General features: G+C 40.2%; 1 protein-coding gene across 1 annotated transcript in view; it reads right to left on the bottom strand.

Annotated features, from left to right (window-relative positions):
• Positions 1–1,509: 1,509 nt before the first annotated feature.
• Positions 1,510–18,545, bottom strand: part of DDX10 (DEAD-box helicase 10) — a 160,974-nt gene continuing 143,938 nt past the window's right edge. The window contains exons 17-18 of the mRNA XM_065730079.1: positions 13,430–13,563; positions 1,510–2,135 (exon numbers count right to left, since the gene is read on the bottom strand). Of these exons, the coding sequence (XP_065586151.1) occupies positions 1,946–2,135; positions 13,430–13,563 (324 nt within the window). The 3' untranslated portion in view covers positions 1,510–1,945. The remainder of the gene's footprint in view (positions 2,136–13,429; positions 13,564–18,545) is intronic.

Raw genomic sequence — 18,545 nt, 5'->3', positions numbered from 1 at the left:
AGCATCACAGCAGATCCTTCTTCATCCACAGATTCATCAGTGATACCATTAGCAGGTCGCAGTATTTTCCAGGCCCACCATGGGACCACAGATTAAACAACACTGTGCTTCGGATGCCAAGGAGGTCCTATCTTTCATGTTTAGTATTTGTGAAATTCAGACATTTCTTCTTGTTCCTCACTGTCAGGAAAGAGCAGATGGCAGATGTGCTCAGCCTATAATATTGCTGTGATGATGCCTGCCTGCTGGCAGAATGGGAATCGCCACATTTGGAGACAAGAATTTGCAGTGTATTTTCAGTTCTGAGTAATGGAGCTAGAAGATAACGGGGTATAGTAAGAGGAACAAGGCTTCTGCTGAATTGATGCTGGCAGATTTCTGTAATAAAAAAATGGAAAAAAGTGATATTGAAGAAAGGAGTGTTTACTTCAATGTGTCTTCATATAGGTGGGAAGACCAGGCATAGCCAGCTTTTGGAGACTTCAGAGCGCTTTGTGATTTACTGAAGAGCAGCAAAAGGCGAAAGCCCTGAGGCAATTGTAGCTACTCAGTGTTTTACTCATGATTCTGTAGCTTACCATGCAGACTTTGCTAAGACACATCTGCTGAAAACAGATGATCATCACTTTACATACCTCTTCTCTGTCAAAAACAGTGTCAACAAACTAAACGTGGAATTTTCCTGCTCTCCCTCATTTTCTCTAGAGCAGCCTTCCCATTGTGCAGCTCACTGCCTAGCTCACTGCTGAAACATGTAAAATTCTGCTTTGATCAATCTCCACATTGTCTGTAAGCATTCAGCATGTCTGAATGATGTGACAACACTGTTGGGGGGGGAGACAACAACACGAACACAGCAAATTTGTCTCATAGCTGGCATTTGGGTAAAAGCAGGAGATGAAAACCTACCTGAATAACTCAACGTTTGGTACTGCTATAAAATCTTGTTTTGCACTGGGGAGAACAGCTGCTGCTTCCCTTCCATGGGAAAGGACCAACAGCAGATGCCTTGTTGCTGCTCACCTTGATGCAGCAGTTTAGGGAAACCACACACAAGATCTGCAATAAACAGCCCTGATTTGATGGGATGAAACTTCAACATGGCTAGAAAACAAATAATCTCTTCTTTGTTGTATTTTGTCTACCAAAAAACAAACAATAAAAAAAAACAAACCCAAACCTAACAAAAAATAAAAAACACCCTAATTTAAGGCTGCAGTCTTTCAGGTGTTTCTGCCACATAACCTGCAACATGTGACTGACTCCATCAGGCAGTGTTACACTCTGCTTTTTGGGGTATCAGTGTCTTTCTTCAGATGGGGTTCAACCTAAGAATTTAGATTCTAAAAGTGGTTTTCTGAACTGCCTAACACAACTGACGGAATCATAAGAGAAAAGGCAGCTAACAGATGAATAAATGCTTTCATAACAAAGCCTAAAGATACACCATAAGTCTATATCAAAGCCTCAGGAATTTTAATAAAATGTTTTAAATACATGTGCATGATACACATAAGACAAAACATTTTATTTTTAAGTAGTATGACTTGAGCTGCTTTAGAAATCTTAGTATACATGTATCTTCCAAAATAGCAAATATGACACAGTCAAGAAAGGAGCCTCGTTTTTATTTAAAGCAAGATTAATTAAAGAAAAAAAAAAGAATTGCTTTATAATCTGGAGAACTTAAATTATAAACATGTTATGGGAGGGAAGATGACATCTGCAGATTTAGGTTGGAAAATGGGTTTAGAAAGTCTTATAGATCAAACTAGACCTTGTCTATAATCTACAAGGTGCTATGAGGCAAGCCCATTGTGCCGGCCCACACGCATCTTCACCCACTGGTGTCCACGTGGTACCCACCAGATGCCATATTCACCTTGTGTAGACTACCAACAAAACTGTGAATATGTCCCAAAAAAGAAAACATGCAGGAAAATAATTAGCTGTGACTGTTGAGCAGATGTAGTACAAGTTGTTCATCCTCTGCCAGAGAGAGCCCAGTATCCAACGGCAAGAAAGGATCCTCCTCTTGGCTGAATTTTGCCTTCTTTCGTTTTTGTGGCATTTCTCCTGCTGCTTTACTGTCACTGTGGCTTCTTCTCTTTGTTCCACTCTTCTCCTCAAGTTCTCTACAGAAAAAAAATCAATTACTCTTTTTTAACAACTGTGGTAATCAATATCATCATGTAATCAAACAATTCACTTTAAACAAGGCAAATTTATGTCAAGATAAGAGCAAACAAAATTACAATTCAGAAGAGTAAAGCAACAGAAGCTGATGAACTCTGCATGCCTAAATTAGAACTGCTCTCAGACCGAGGTGGTGGTGAACGCTATGCTGTCTTAATTGATTACAGTATATCAAGATATCACTATCAGCCTTATCCAATATTTACTGCCTTATACAGCGACAGACAACTTGACAAAACTGATTTAGCCATGTGTCAGCAGACCTTGACATGCGTTCAGAATCGCCTATAATAAATCTGCAACCACTATAAAAATATGAGAATTGTCATTTCATTGGCAAATCCTACCCTTAGTGCAGTTTTGATTTGAGTCCATCTCATTCAAGCCCCTCTTTCCCACTCTTTCAGAATAAGTCCTTGGATGCTATTAAACACCTCTTTGCCGCATGAGGAATAGACACACCCAAGCCCAGTTGCTTTCCCTGGTGAATCCCTGTCCCTTCTGCTGATTTTGTGTAGGTAGGAATGAGTTGGCATCTGCAGCCTTCAATCCGGACCAAACAGCTGTGTATGTTTTACTACTGACACTTCTGTCACACAGCAGCAACAGGAAAGCCCAAGCACACAGCTTTCACTGAATGACAGAATTATAGAGGTGGGAATGGACTTCTGGAGATCATCAAGTCCAAGCCCCTGCTCAAGCAGGTTCCCTACAGTAGGTTCAGCTCCTCACATCCCACGCTCTGGATGGACCTGGGCCTTGAGTGCACCCCAGCTGCCCCACATTATCACAGCAGAACAGGAGCACCTGGTGGCCATGCAACAGGCTGTTCCCACTCTCCATCTCACTTGCTGCCAAGGAGCTGCTAGCTCCAGCCCACTCGTCACACACAGAGAGAGAAGGAAAAACCTGTGAGAAATACCTTACATACAGCCTACACTGCCGTGGCTCTTCTCCTTTCAAACCAGAAGAACCAGTGTAATGCAACAGCTGATGATGATACTTCTGAATACTTTTCCTGAAATTGGGACATTTCAAAGGATTTAACATCTTGTCATTTCAGAGCAGTCATTTGCATGGGGGTGGCTTTTCAGCACTCACAACCAATGTTTGCTTTACACCTTTTCTGGAACAGAGACAGCTTTCTCACCCTGCAGTGCTTAAGACACTCCGTAAGTACAAAACCGACCTGAAGAGTACACTAAAAGACCCTCAAGTACTGCTTCCACGTGGCTACTGTGGGTTTGGGATGGTGCCCTCTTTAATCAGAACAGATTATGGGGGGTTTGCTTTAAAAGTAATAAGGCTGAAGCTCCATTAAATAAAAGCAATCCTAGCTTGTTTGCAGAAGAGCCAATTATTTCCAGCATTTGAATTGACTCTGAAGCCTGCTTTGCATTCCTAATTGACTAATGCTTCATCTAGGACACCAGTTCAAAACACCTCAGCAATTAAAACAACAGACATCCTGCAAGTTATGAAACAGACTTCAAACACCAAAAAGCTACCATTTCGCTTTGGAGTTTAGATGTTTGCAAGGTGTCAAATTTGAACATTAAACACATTCAAAAGCAACTGTGAGGCTTCTGATTTTTTCCACAAACAAAAACACAGTGTCAAGAATTTTCACTGTAAACTTTGGGGTAGGTTGTGCTCAGTCAAAGTGTTTCTTGTTATTATTGAGGGGTGATGGTGCTGGATTAATAGTGTATCCTAAATATGCATCTACACATCAGCAGCAAGAGTATTTGCACACTAATTTGACCACTATTAAGCTGTAAGCTCAGGAAGTGAATAAGAAGGAATGTGTAACACGGGAGAATGGCAGAGAAGGCACTGAGAGACGAAGAGAGCTGCAGGGCTGTGTTTTCACAATGCACAAGTAGAAGCAAGACAGAATTTGATAAAGGATACTCAGAAGAAAAAGCAGAGAACAACACCACAGGTGACATGTACTACTAAGAAGTTCATAATTTGGAGATATGGAGATGAAGGGTAGGGCTGTGCCCTAGGTGTGGAAAGAGGCTGGGAGCTGCTCTGGTTAAGTACCTGAAGGGGGCCTATAGGAAATCTATGGAGTGACATTTTATGAGGGCATGTAGCGACAAGATGAAGGGAAATGGTTTGAAAAAGGCTGCAAGTAGCAAACTGAAAAAAGATGCTGGGAAATGACCAGGAGAGATATCTGCCATCACGACAGCAGGCTGCATCCTGTATCCATTCAGTGCTTTTCCTTAACTCTTCAGACAGAAAGCCCTCTGGATGAAGTGTAACAGATGTAATTCTCACGTGTACACGTAAAAGGTGCAGGTTTGTCGAAGGCATTTGTGCACTTGTCAAAATCATGCACTTGTGTCAAACAAATTCCTTTGTGGCCTCCCTTCAGGGCCACCACCCATCCTGCAGAGATGATCTTTTATTACTGGTCACTTTCCACAGCCGTAAACAGCTCCTTACTCCTCACATAACCTCACACTGATGCACTACCAGCTGGTGTCCACTGCAACAGCCAAAATAAAATAAAGTAATTCTAAAGTGAGTTATTTTCTAACATAAAAATGTAGTTAGAAAGCAAATCCTCAATTCAGATCCAGACCAAAACCAGTGTGTCTCTTTGTCTCCTACACTTAAAAAGTGGCACATACAGCTGGATTACAATTCCTTCCTTACACCATCTGGTGCAATTTAGGTTTTCATTGCTGCAGCAGCCAGAGCTGCCCACATGGGTCACAGCTCCCAATGGAAAGATTTACTGTGCTACTCAGCTGTGTTTATGGAGCAAAGATATACCAAGAGCTGATTTGTCAACACACATGGTAATTTCTTCGGTCACCATTTGCACAGCTGTAACAACAAAAGAAGGTATTGTCCTTTGACAGGTAACTGTTATTACACAAACACTAAAAGCACATTTTATGAATCCAGCCCCTGAACTGAATACCAGCATAGATGAATGGCATCTGGGCAACAGGGATCTACTTGTAAGTAAGACTCTGACAGAGATACACCAGGGAACTCTTAAAAACTAAAAACTCTTAAAAAACTACCAACAAATAATCTCCCAAGTGTGTTTTGAGGACAGACCAAGGGATATTTTTAAATCTAATTCCTGGTATTCAACTTGCCTCAGGACATCAGATTAGACAGGTGGACCACTCACTGGATAAGGAGTTGCCTGGATGCTCACACTCAGAAAGGAGTTGTGATCAACAGCTCCATGTCCAAGTGGAGACTGATGATGAGTGGTTATTCCTCAGGGACTGGTGCTGGGACCAGTGTTATTTAATATCTTTGCAGGTGACACAGGCAGTAGGATCAAGTGCACCCTTGGCAAGACTGCAGATGACACCAAGCTAAGCAGTGCGGTTGACATGCTGAAGGGAAGGGATGCCATCCAGAAGGACTGGACAGGCTGGAGTAGGTGGGCCCATGCCCTCCTCATGAATTTCAACAAGGCCAAGTACAAGGTCCTGCCCCTGGGTCAGGGCAATCTCAAGTACAGACAAAGGCTGTGCGGAGAATGGTTTCAGAGAAGCCCTGAGGAGAAGGACTTATGTTGAATTTTTCATCAATCTAAACTCCTGAGCTGTCAGTGTGTGCTTGCAGCCCAGAAGGCCGACCATATTCCGGGTTGCATCAAGAGAAGCATGAATAACAGGTCAAGGGAGATGACTGCCCCCTCCATTTGCTCTCAAGAGACCCCACCTGGAATACTGCGTCCAGTTCTGGAACACCCAACACGGGAAGAACATTGAACTGCTGAAGCAAGTCCAGAGGGGGGGGATGAAGACAATCAGAGGTCTGGAGCACCTCCCCTGCATGGACGGGCTGAGAGAACTGGGGCTCTTCAGCCTGGAGAGTAGAAGGCTCTGGGAAGACCCTATAATGGCCTTCCAGTACCTGAAGGGGGCCTACAGGAAATCTACCGTGACATTTTATGGGGGCGTGTAGCAACAGGATGAAGGGACATGGTTTGAAACTGGAAAAGAGTAAATCTTAGACTATACAGTAAGAAGAGATTCTTTCCTGTGAGGGCAGCCCAGAGAGGTTGGGGATGTCCCCTCCCTGGAAGCACTCAAGGGGCTGTGAGCAACCTGGCTACAGCAGGGGGGTTGGAACTTGATGATTTTACAGGTGCTTTCCAACCCAAACCATTCTATGGTTCTACGATTCAAGATCTAGGCAACCTCTGCTCTGCAAGGTTTGTCGTTTTGAATCAGCCATTTGACATGAGGCCTCACAGCCACATTACCACTGATTAAAGAACAGCAACTCCAAGCACTCTAGACCCTGCTTCAGTTATCACTTATCAGAGCTTGCTTTGGAGTTGAGGTTTACCAGCACTTGAAAACAAACTGCCCTTGTCACCGAACTACAGGCCATGAGCTGAGAACCCAAACCACAACACAGCAGACATAGATTCTTTCCTGACGAAGCATATGTGAATAATGAATGAATCTGTTAATAAAATACAGTTTAGAAAAGTTAGCAATCATTTCTCTCTCAAATATTGGCATTTTGCTAATCAAACATGTTGTGCCACAAACTTCCTTCCACGCAATAAATTTTAATTTGCAAGGCCATGGCAGCAATCCTAATGAAGATTAATTACTGCAGTCCCTTCCACAAAGCCCAGTGCAGCTTCTTTCTTACTTGCTGTAAGAATGCTACAGTGCAGAGAAATGGTAATGAAAATATATTGTGCAGTGTTATTCCCTTTGCTGGCCATTCCAATGATGTAAATCAAAACCACTCAAACTAGATTTGTAAAAAAACAATTGCAGGAAAAAGGGAGATTAATCTATTTGTAATGGAATACTAGTGTAATTGTACTAAATGCAAAAGATGGGCTGAGTATGCCTTGGAGCTGAAGTACTACAGTCCGGAACAAGAAAAAAATATTCAAACAAAAATAAAACAGCAAGACAATAGCTTATCATTTTTTATTACTGCATTGAAAGCATACATAATCTGATGGAAAAAAGCACCCAAAGCAAATAATCAATGTCTTGTTTCTGCTCTGTGGCCACCTTTAATTCCCAAATGTTCCAGTAGAGGGGCAGCAGTGGATTCAAATTGAATGGCTGAACCTGTACCAGCCCTGTCTTGCCCATTCCTGTCACGGGCATTGCTGACCATAAAGGAGCAAAACAATCTATCCCTAGACCACTGGAGTTTCCACTCAATGGATCAAGGCAGAGTAATCTGTGTTTTTACAACAGTTTGAAAACTGAAATTATTCAGGGATTGATTCTCAGAAACATCAGATATCACTGCTCAGGGTTGAACCTGCTCCAGTTGGAAGCAACCATGGCATCAGTCAAACAATTCTGATTTGCTGTATGTCCATCCATCAGAGTCTTAACACTCTGAAACGTGCTGCTGCTTTTGGAGATACAACCTAATATCTGATCTGATTTTATCTACCATCCAGGAACCAAAGGTTTTTTTTTAATACATTTACATTCTCCTGGACAATCATAGAATCACCAAGGTTGGAAAAGACCTAAAAGATCATCCAGTCCAACCATTCACCTATCACCAATAGCTCCCACTAAACCATGTCCCTCAACGCAACATCCAAACGTTCCTTGAACACACCCAGGGTCAGTGAGCCCACCACCTCCCTGGGCAGCCCATTCCAGTTCCTGACCACCCTTTGCAAGAAGCAGTATTTCCTAATGTCCAGCCTGAGCAAATGACAGTTTAAAACATTAGGAAGTAAAGTTTCAGCTCTTGCATACTCTTCTCAGCTTTTTCTTGATCTTGTTCCCACTTTGCATCATTCATTCAAAACAATGACCACCACAGGCGGGAAGCCTCACAGCAATGGCTTCACTTTATCTTCCAGCAAGAAAAAGCTGCTGTCTGCATAGAGAACTTCTCCTTTTCCTAAGTTCTGTTTTCAAGACTTCCTCTCATCTTAGAATAATAGAATAGTTTGGGTTAAAAGGGACCTGTAAGATAACCTAGTACCAACTCCTTGCTATAGGCAGGGACACCTCCCCCTAGACCAGGCTGCCCACGCCCCGTTCAGTCTGGCCTTTCAGGGAGAGGGCATCCACCTCTCTGGGCAACCTCTTCCAGTGTCTCACCACCCTCCTAGGAAAGAATTTCTTACTACTATCTAGTCTAAATCTACCTTTTTCCAGTTTAAAGTAATTTCCTCTCATCCTGTCACTCAGAAAAAGTCCCTCCCCAGCTTTCCTGTAGGCCCTCTTCAGGTACCAGAAGGCCATTACAGCGTCTCCCTGAAGCGTTCTCCAGGCTGAAGAGCCCCACATCTCTCAGCCTGCCCCCATAGGGGAGGTGCACCAATCCCTCTTTTGGACCATTAATTTTCCTCTTACTTACTAGAGCAATTATTTTCTAGAGCCATTGCCTCCTATTTTCTTTCTTGGTATATCTCTTATTAAAATTAGGTGCTCAAGAAACATGTAGGTGTAGCACTGAGGAACACTGTGATGATGGGTTGATAGCTAGAATAGAAGATCTTAGAGGTTTTCTCCAATTATTCTATGATTTTTAAATTCTATTAATACTAGATTCTGAAGAATACTGCAACAGATGTTTTAAAAAGTATTGTTACTTCTTCAGCCATGTGTGCAGAGCATATAGCCAGGAGTTCATCATGGTACACAACAGTAACGTGTGTGTTATTATTGAATCTGTGGAACAAACTTATTTCTGGTGAGTACATAATGTAAAATCTATTTCAAGAATGTAAATAGTTATATTAAGGCTCCTTCTGAAACACGTTTAAAAAAAAATGTATGCTATACACAGTGGTAAGAAAAATACCATGTCTTTTCTGAATGGGGATGCAAGTACAACATACCTCATTTACTAAGACAAAGCACTGAATGTGTGCTCCACGATCAATCTCAAAGCTCTCAATTACGATTTAAATAATCTGATACAAAAATATGCTTTGTAAAGTCTGAAGCATGAAAGAAGTTTCCCTGGAAAGATCTCTACCACTAAATAACAGCCTGATATAACAAACCATGGAGTCACAGAACAGCTTGGGTTGGAAAGGACCTCAAGGATCCATCAAGTTAAAATGCCCCTTGCCACAGGCAGGGCTGCCAGCTGCTAGATCAACTACTAGATCAGATTGTCCAGGGCCCCATCCAACCTGCCCTTAAATACCTCCATGGATGGGCCATCCACAACCCCTCTGGTAAACCCAGCAGGCACACCTGCTTGCTCATTCTGCCCAGGTGGGATGGGGGAGGGAATAAGAAATACAGAAGTATGAAAAGCCGGGTGTTGAGATAAAGACAGCTTAGCAGGTAAAGCAGAAGCTGTGTATGCAAACAGTGGTGAAACTATGTATGTATATACACATATATTATTTTTCATATACACATATAAATATGTTACATATATATATTTAATTTCTCATATGCATATATGAAACACACTTGAATTTCACAATATATAGATTAAATTCCCCACTCAAGTATGGAAAGCAGTTCTGAATGGGTACAAATAAGAGAAAAGTGATGACAGACCTGTGATAAATAGTCAAATTCTTTCTGTAACTGAATTCCTTCTATGTTAAGTTTTAGTATAAACTGCATCAAGAATCACATACAACTTAGCATCAAGATTACATACGATATCAGTATCCAGATTTAATGTATTAAAGATTGTATCAAAAATGTAATTTGCCCATAATTTTCAAAAATAAAGCACAGTATACAACCAAATGGCTCTGACTGCTAACTTGCACATGTCAGCTGGTAAATTACCACAAAATCACAAATGAAATTGTATCTGAACTCAGATATTTTTCCTTTTCCCACAAGTTCATGCTGATCTAAGAGTTAACATGATCAGTTACACCTAATAAAGATTTAAAGAAGGTAATGATGAGATCAGACCCAACTTTCTTCCTTCTCAACATTTTTATTTAAAGTTGTTGAGGGATTAGACATATCAGAAACTCAATTTGACCACAAAACCGTTTTTTAAGAAATCTAGACACTTTTCTTCCACTCTATTTGATGCACTTAATTTTTTCACCTTGTTAACAATTTACATTGATAGCCTTAAACGAATATGAAGAATGTTGCTAGATAGACAAAAATTAATCTCATATTACATGCTCGGTATCATTAGTTATTCAGCTTATAAAGGTCTTGCTGGGAGCATTCAAGGGCAAAATTAACTAACAGTTTGTATAGCTCCTCTGGTTTGAAATAAATGCTGAGATGGGGATGGAGGGAAATTTCTAAATTATAAAGATATGGATTTGATGAGTGGACAAGGATACCAGCAGCTAGTTACCATTAGCTAGCTAATATCAGCAGCCAGTTTCTCCAGAAAAAGGCTGTGGGAAACTGTATCAAAAGCCTTGCTAAAGTTCAAGGAAACATCCACTGTCTTTGTCCTCTAAGCATGCCAACTTACCACAAAAGGCAGTAAGTTTAGTCAGGCAGGACCTGGATTTCATAAATCTATGCTAACTGGGCCTGATCACTTGGCTGACCTGTAGGGGCTGTATGATGGCACTGAAGGTGAACCTCTCTATAACCTCCCCTGGCACTGAGGTCAGACTGACAGGCCTGAAGCCTCAAGTGATGGCTTTCTTGGGATGCGTTACCCCAAGAAACACTTGGAACTAGCCAGGGAAAGCTTAAACCTCAAAACTGGGGGGAAAAAAATCACCCTAACTAGACTACAACTCCCAGAGCACTAAACAGACAGGACAGATTTACACAAGTACTTTAATCAGCAAGTATTTCAATCAAGGAAGCAAAAGCAACTAGCAACTTTGTTGTCATTAAACGAATGCCAAAAAGCTTGAAGTCAGGAGGGTCTGCATGGCAAAAATGAGCTGACACTGCATGGGAAAGTAACAGAATTCATGATTTTGCAGATGATTTGCAGGAATGCTTTTCAAAGTGCTGAGTAATGTTAAGATTTTAATGACTATCAGCTACATTTTCAAAAAGAAAAAAAAAATCAATATAAAAATTGTTTTATTGGATGTTCCTTGGCTTCTCTTATTCAAAACATAAAATATGTTTTAATGTGGGTTGCTCCGAAAGTAATGCCTCCTGTTTATTTTCATGGAAACTGAAACAGCTACAAAGAGCACAATAACATTATCTGATAAAGCAAATTCTCAGATATCAGGTTTCCTACACTTGGTTACTGATCAAGCCTTCCCACCAGTGCGTTAGTACATCTACTTAATGGATTCCAGGAATCTGCCTTTCAGAAGCAACGTACTAATAAACAAGTACTGCCTTATGGCCAACCTCTTACCAAGCTCTATTTCAGACTTTCCCAGTAAACTTATTCTTTTATTCTTCCAAGATACAAACTACCAATGATCACTTCTTATCTCATTAGACACTCTCCACTATTTTTTAATTATTATTATTTTTAATCTGGACCAAAACATTACTACTGAAGTCAGCTCAGAATCTGCTCTCAAAGGCAAAACAAGAGAATGGCATTGCTATAGTCCCATTAGTATCTTGAATATACTTCTGGCTCCTTTCTTAATCTTCTACATAAACCAAAATTCCTAAATACACTGTTCGTCTAGTCCCTGTCTTACTGCTAATGTCAGCACAGAGATGGTCTCTTCCAACAAAATGCAGTTCCACAGCATCTTCTAGCTCAAATCACTATTTTATATCCAGGTATTACTCATCAGAGCTTCGTATATTAAAAAGACAGTATAACCATATTTCTGAAATTATCTGGGGAAACTGAGAATACAATCTCATTCTATTAACCTGATTCTGCTCCAAGCAATATAAAAATACCACTCGAGAGTGCATTCATCAAGTGTGGACTGATACATTTAAACTCTAGTAACACATGAAAAGCAATCTACAGACAGTCTTATACAAACCTCCTCAATAAATGCTTAATCTTAAACCTCATTACAGGAGAGCATTTTAACAAATTATGCTTCTTCTTCCCAGTAAAAGCTAATGTGCAGAGTCAAGATGTCAGAAATACAGTAGGAACTGGAAGAACCTTCATAAGCATTGGCTTCTCGTTTTCTGCCCCTTTTTTAGAAAGCTATTTTCATGTTTTACACCCAGTCTTTACACTCTTTCTACAAAAAGTACAGATACTGAACCGAGTTAGGGAAGTGAAAGCACAGAAGGAACTATAACTTTGTAACAGTTATCCTCTTTCACTCCTTCCACAAAAAACGAACAACTTACTACTGCTCAGGAAAACCATTGATTTGCCCATCCTTGTCAGTTCCACTGACCAACACATTGGTGAAGGCCCTACAGGGGTTATGGTCACCAGCTGTTTACTCTGGGTTATCCAGCCTGTAGATCCATGTCCCAGTACCGTTTCCTACACTCTATCCCCACAGTGTTCGCTCACGCTAGGGCTAGCAGCAACATGTAGTTGCTAAGACATCTGATTCAGATGTGAAAAGTAAGAGATTTCTATACCTAGAAGAGGTTTAGAAGAGGGTAAAGTAAAGATCTACACTCTCACTTAACAGCACTAAGCATCAGTAACATGTTTCGGAGTCTGTAACACAAACACACAAGTGGACTTGTTGCCGTGAAGCCAATGACTAAAACCACACAGAACTTCACTCTGTGTCCCCTGGATTTCCTGCAGTACATGCTAAAGAAATGCAACATACTGCAATAAACTACCTCATCCTCACCCTGTGCTTTTCTGTTAAATTACAAGGAACAAAATCTCCAGTTTTGTATAATTAAAAATATGGTTTTAAATTAAAAACAAAAGTTTAACGTTAATTTTGCTACAGTAACTTGGATCTCACTTCCTTCATTGTGAGTCTGAGCAGCATTAACCCATACAACTTAAGTTTCAGCACACATGCATTTATTTAATGTAACACTGGTATAGAAGGCTCATCCAAACCCTCAATGGTCTTCAGTGTTTTCTGTTCAAACAGAGCCTGCATGTGACGAAAGAGAACCATAGTTCTGAAACAAATGAAACCTGCAGGAAATTAGCCAAGATACATGCATGGGGAATGTTCTCACTGAGACTCCTTCAGCACTGACTGAAAGCATCTTTCTCGTACAGCTTTACAGAAGGAAATTATAGCCTTTATTTCTGTTCAGTACCCACCCCACAAACAAACTCTTAAATATTTAGTGGAAGCAACGGGATAACTGCAAAATGAGCTCCTAATACGTAATGAGTTCCCAAACACATAAGTTTCTAAAAAACTTCAAAATCAATGTGGAAGATATGTACATACCTATAGCTGTCTTCACTTTCTGTATCTTGTTCGTTATCAGAATCTTTGTATTTATCAGGATCTGGAAGAGTACTCGGATCAAACTCATCTTCACTTCCACTGTGTGCAAGAACAGCCACTGTTTCCCCTTCAGCCTGCCAGGTGACAAATGGAGAGTTACAAGACGAGCAAACACATCCACAACCCCATTAACAGAGACACTATAACAAAATCCATTCACCACACCTAAAGGGCATCACTAACATACTAGGAAAATGGAATTGTTTCTGCTGTCATCAGTGCTCTTTCTTCAAGACAGTTAAAGGCTGAAGAATATTATTCAAAAGGAAGCTCAAAGATTTACATTCAAATTCTACTTTCACATTAAATCTACCGAATCTGAAAGATTTTGGCAACATCTAATCAACAGTCATCCAAAGTGTTTAATACAAAACTACAGTCTCACAGAAGCACTGGCAAAGGGATGTGAGCTTGAGGACACATTAATCACTTCTGTAAGTGGTTATAAAATACACTGATTTAAAACTTTGGCAGCCTTCCACGCCAGTTAAAACAAAAGTGTTAAAATTTGAGCAGAACTAACTGTCCTATGGGAGTTTCTGCCACTCACCACAAGTGATGTGCGGCCTTGAAACTCCCTCCCAGAGCCCACCATCTCCCATCTCTGGGGCTCAGCTCCCCTCAGTCTTGCAACCCCTTCTTTGGAAGGCAAGTTTCCCCAGGGGTGTGAGAATGCCTCACCAGTTCCTTAATGAGAAGGCACACAGGCCTGAACTAACAGCACCACATTTGTATACGTCACTATTCCAAACAGGCACTAACAAAGCAGACAGTTTGGAGGGCTTATGAAATTGCACACAGAAACACACACAAAAAGTTTAAAGGCAATTCTAAGAGATAATCTAAGAGATCTGAGATTCACACATTCTTAGAGCGAGAAGCAAAAAAACCAAACCAAAACAAAAAACAACCAAACAACAAAAAAACCCTAACATAATGAAACTATAATTAAATACATCACTATCTTTTGTTTACATTTTTAAACATCCTGTCAGCTAAATTTTCAAAACAGCACTCACTTAAAAGATACTTTATTCTATGAATAACTTTCACATAATATTTGAAGTTAATACTGTCCTGATTTTTCACTATTCCCATCCATCTCCGGGCCAAAGTAAAATAACTAAGGGTATCATCAGACTCAGCAGCACTGTGAGCTACCTACAGTAACACAGCCACGGACTGAAAAGCATGCTGTTAGCAGGAACTTCAGCCACAATTGTTCACAACAACATTTAAAAAAACAACACATTTTTTGCCTTGCAACAATATCCTCCAGTACACCTTCTAGTACAACATCAAAGAGCACTATTAACTCAACAATGCTATTCTGAAGGTTATTTTCTCCTAAAGAATTTCTATATTTGAAAAGAGTTCAGCATTAAACTATGGCCTATTTCAATTTATTTTAAGCATTCAGTATTTGCTTTTTACTTGTGCTTCTGTCCTTACAATAGAAGTGGTGGATAAGAAATACATATAGAAAAAAAGCAAAACAGAAACAGTATTCAAAGCTGTGATATGGAACAGAATATTTCTAACACATATGTGTGACACTACAACTGAAAGCCAACATTTACTGGCAAGCATCTTTTAAGACAGCTGTTAACTTCTCAACTATGTCAGCAAAATGTTGGTACTGCATCAGTTCTTTTGTTTTGTCTGGAGGAACTAAGGCTGAGAGAGCTGGGGCTGTTCATCCTGGAGAAGGCTGTGGGGAGACCTGAGGGCAGCCCTTCAGCACCTGAAGGGGGCCTAAAGGAAAGCTGGGGAGGGACTTCTTATAAAGATGTCAAGTGGAAATGGCTTTAAACTGGAAGAGGGCTGATTTAGATTAGATAGTAGGAAGAAATTCTTTATTGTGAAGGTGGTGGAACACTGGAGCAGGTTGCCCAGTGAAGTTGTGGATGCCCCCACCCTGAAGGCATTCAAGGCCAGGCTGGATGGGGCTTTCAGCAACATGGTCTAGAGGGAAGTGCCCCTGCCTAAAGCAGGGGGGTTGGAACTAGGTGATCTTAAACCCAAGATGGTTTAGATGAGGTGCTAAGGGATTTGATTTGAGTAGCTGGGTAGGGATAGTGATAGGAGGATGGTTGGACTAGATGATCTTGTAGGTCCTTTCCAACCTTATGAATCTATGAACCAAACCATTCCATCATGAAACCATTCTATGATATATGTACATGTGAGACAAACACTCACAGAGCAAACCTTCACTTTCATATCCACTTTTCCAGCAAGCAAAAATGTTGCAGATGTATTCACAGTAATGTTTACTATTACAAAAGAAATAATTAGCAACGATGCTTCTAATTCATCATGAATCACAAGGCTGTATTTCTTATAAGCACTGGCTGTTACATATTCATTAAAATATTTTAAGTCCCTGAAATTGTTAAGAACTTGAGCATGAACATTTATCATCCACAGCTGAACAACAGCAAACTCATTATTTTTTACTCTTTATTCAAATTTCTTATCAACCAGACAGGAAGAAAAAAATCTTGTGACTTCACATTATTCACCACAAGGACAGGAGGAAAAAATGTCAAATCACAGCATGAGGTAAAACCTGTAAAAATTCTTTAGATAAAACTTACAAATAGGATGCAATTTAGAGAATTGCAATTGGATCCTTCCTAGGGCAAGCACTATCAAAGACAACTGAAGAACAGATTTGTACTGTCTGTAATTTATGTCTAAGGTTAGGCAGCGGTTTGCTTTGCAGAATGATTTATTACAAAGTTCTACTGTGGACAGAAACCTATTCACTCATCAAATCAGGATAGTCAGGAAAACAGAATTCAGTGGCTCTTAGCTTGCTGTTTTCATTCTGCCACAGGGTAACTAGTTATCTTTCACAATACCAGGAAGACTGCCCCCTTCTATTAGCAGTTTAGTATCAGTACATACAAACTTCGTGTGAAAATAGAAAATATTCCTATGCAGGAATAAGGAAAGTTTGATACCTCATTGCCATCAACACACTGTACTCACTTCAAGAATTTGGAAAGGTGCATAAGGTGAAGCAAACAGGGCAGGTTCCTCTAGAGCTGCTGCCCTGCTCCAAGATACGGTGCATCCTACACAACACTGATTCGTTTTTATTACAGATGCAATGGCAACTGAGTTTCTTTATAGAGAAAGCTGAATACATGAAGATCAGGCAGATCTGTTAGGCAGGCTGAGAGAAGCCTAAAACGAAGAAACTGATGCAACTTTTTAAGGAAACACACTCAAGGGACACACTTTTACTGAACAGCAGAGTGATGTCTTCTTTCTGCCTGCCACCCATTAGGCATTCGCTAATGCTAACTCACATCTACTGCTGTGAGATAAAAAATGCAAAGATGAAAAACATGCTATGAAAATCTGTGGATGCACAGACAACATTGCTTTATCCAGGATTTAATTTACACAACATATTTATTGAGTGTATATTTAATTTAACTTTTATTTATTTGATTAAATTATCTGGAGTTGCAATTTTTATGTTAAATTCTTTGAGTAATTTATTAGTCCCTGATAACCAAATTGGGTGGGGGAGAGAATTATTTCAGCAATGTCAGTTCTGTCCATAGCACTTTAGATATAGAACAGTGGTGGAACGTTTCTAATAATCTGAAAATAAGAGTTTAAATTTGTTTAGAAGTTGGTCAGACTTGATTTCTCTTTCAGCAGTAACAAATTATACAATATTTATCATTTATTATTCCTACTAAAACATCCAGTTCCTTTAGAGGTATGTCACCTTCGTTTTTTGTTAATACTGTGGTCATCTTAGTAAGGAGTTTGTGATTTTAATGCAATTCAAAGGTAAATTTTAAATACTGTCACCGTGGGTACTCTCTGTACAAGTACACAAGTTTCAAACATATAATATCTTCAATGACCTGACAACATTCCAAAGTATATTAACTTTCTTCTTTTTGACTATTATGTTTCAGATAAAAATGGGAGTTTCTTTGGCATCATGAGTTATAATGGAGCATGTTCACAGTGATGTTTTGTAGTGCCCCCTTCAAGCCATCTCTTACTCTGCATTCACCTGATTGCTTTGGGGTCTTTTTTTCATAGCCTGAACCCCGAACCAAGAACAGCATGCCCCATGTGTCATGTAGTTCCCTCAGGTACTGCATTATCTACAGTACCCAAAGGAATACATCTATTGTGGTAGTTCACAAATAGAAATGCAGTCTTTGATGTAGCTTGGGTGTTTGATCCAGTAATTGCTTTGAAGATCAAGACCGAAGCCATAGATGATACTGGAAACTGACTGGGAGCCAGAGGAGCAAATTGAGTGCTGATCTGACATAGAAAGAGTTGCTTGAACCATTATGAAATGGGGCAACAACACAGAACACTGGTAGTGATGATCCCAGCCTTCAAAACCTAAACTGAATGACAACAGCTCTAACTGGAAGCGATGAACACCTAGAACACCATTTCCACTGAGACAATGATCTGGTTTTAGATTCTTTTTTCTTTCAAGCTAAGAGAGAAAACTATGACCAAGTAATGTGAATTTTCTCCGTTATTTTTCACTCTGTCACCTCCATCAACACTGAACACTGATTCTAACAGGTAATCTGTCCTTTCCAAAACTGGTTTTCCAAATCCTTCTAGCCTGGTTTGTTCTTGTGGATAACTAGAAGCAGTATACAGAAGGGGAGAAAGAGCAGAGAACAGGTCACTGTAACAGGGCTTTCTGTTCACACCAGTCTAGTGTGAAGCATACAGAACAGTTCAAGGCACATGACAGAAAGAAGTTACAAACAGAATGAGTGGCCAAATTCCATGGGACTGGACAGAAGGGCTGGTAACCAAAACCTGGAGAAATCAGGGCTGCAGGTTAGACAGGAAGACATAAAAACTACAATGACGGAACTTTTTATTCGCGCCTCTGGAAGGAGTATCAGTCTTGAGTTTTGGTAGAAAGGACAGACAGCCCTTAGCTTCATCAGCAAAACATTCACCCTTCCCAACCAACAGCAGTTACACCAAGGTTCAATTTGATCTATTATTTCTTTTAAGCAATATGTCATATTATATAAAA

This window comes from Cyrtonyx montezumae, unplaced genomic scaffold (genome assembly GCF_038088225.1).
Source record: "Cyrtonyx montezumae isolate F1298 unplaced genomic scaffold, pur_monq_1.0 scaffold_12, whole genome shotgun sequence".
NCBI classification, from domain to species: domain Eukaryota; kingdom Metazoa; phylum Chordata; class Aves; order Galliformes; family Odontophoridae; genus Cyrtonyx; species Cyrtonyx montezumae.
Note: the sequence above shows the minus strand (reverse complement) of the source record. Positions and strands in the feature narration are given on the sequence as shown.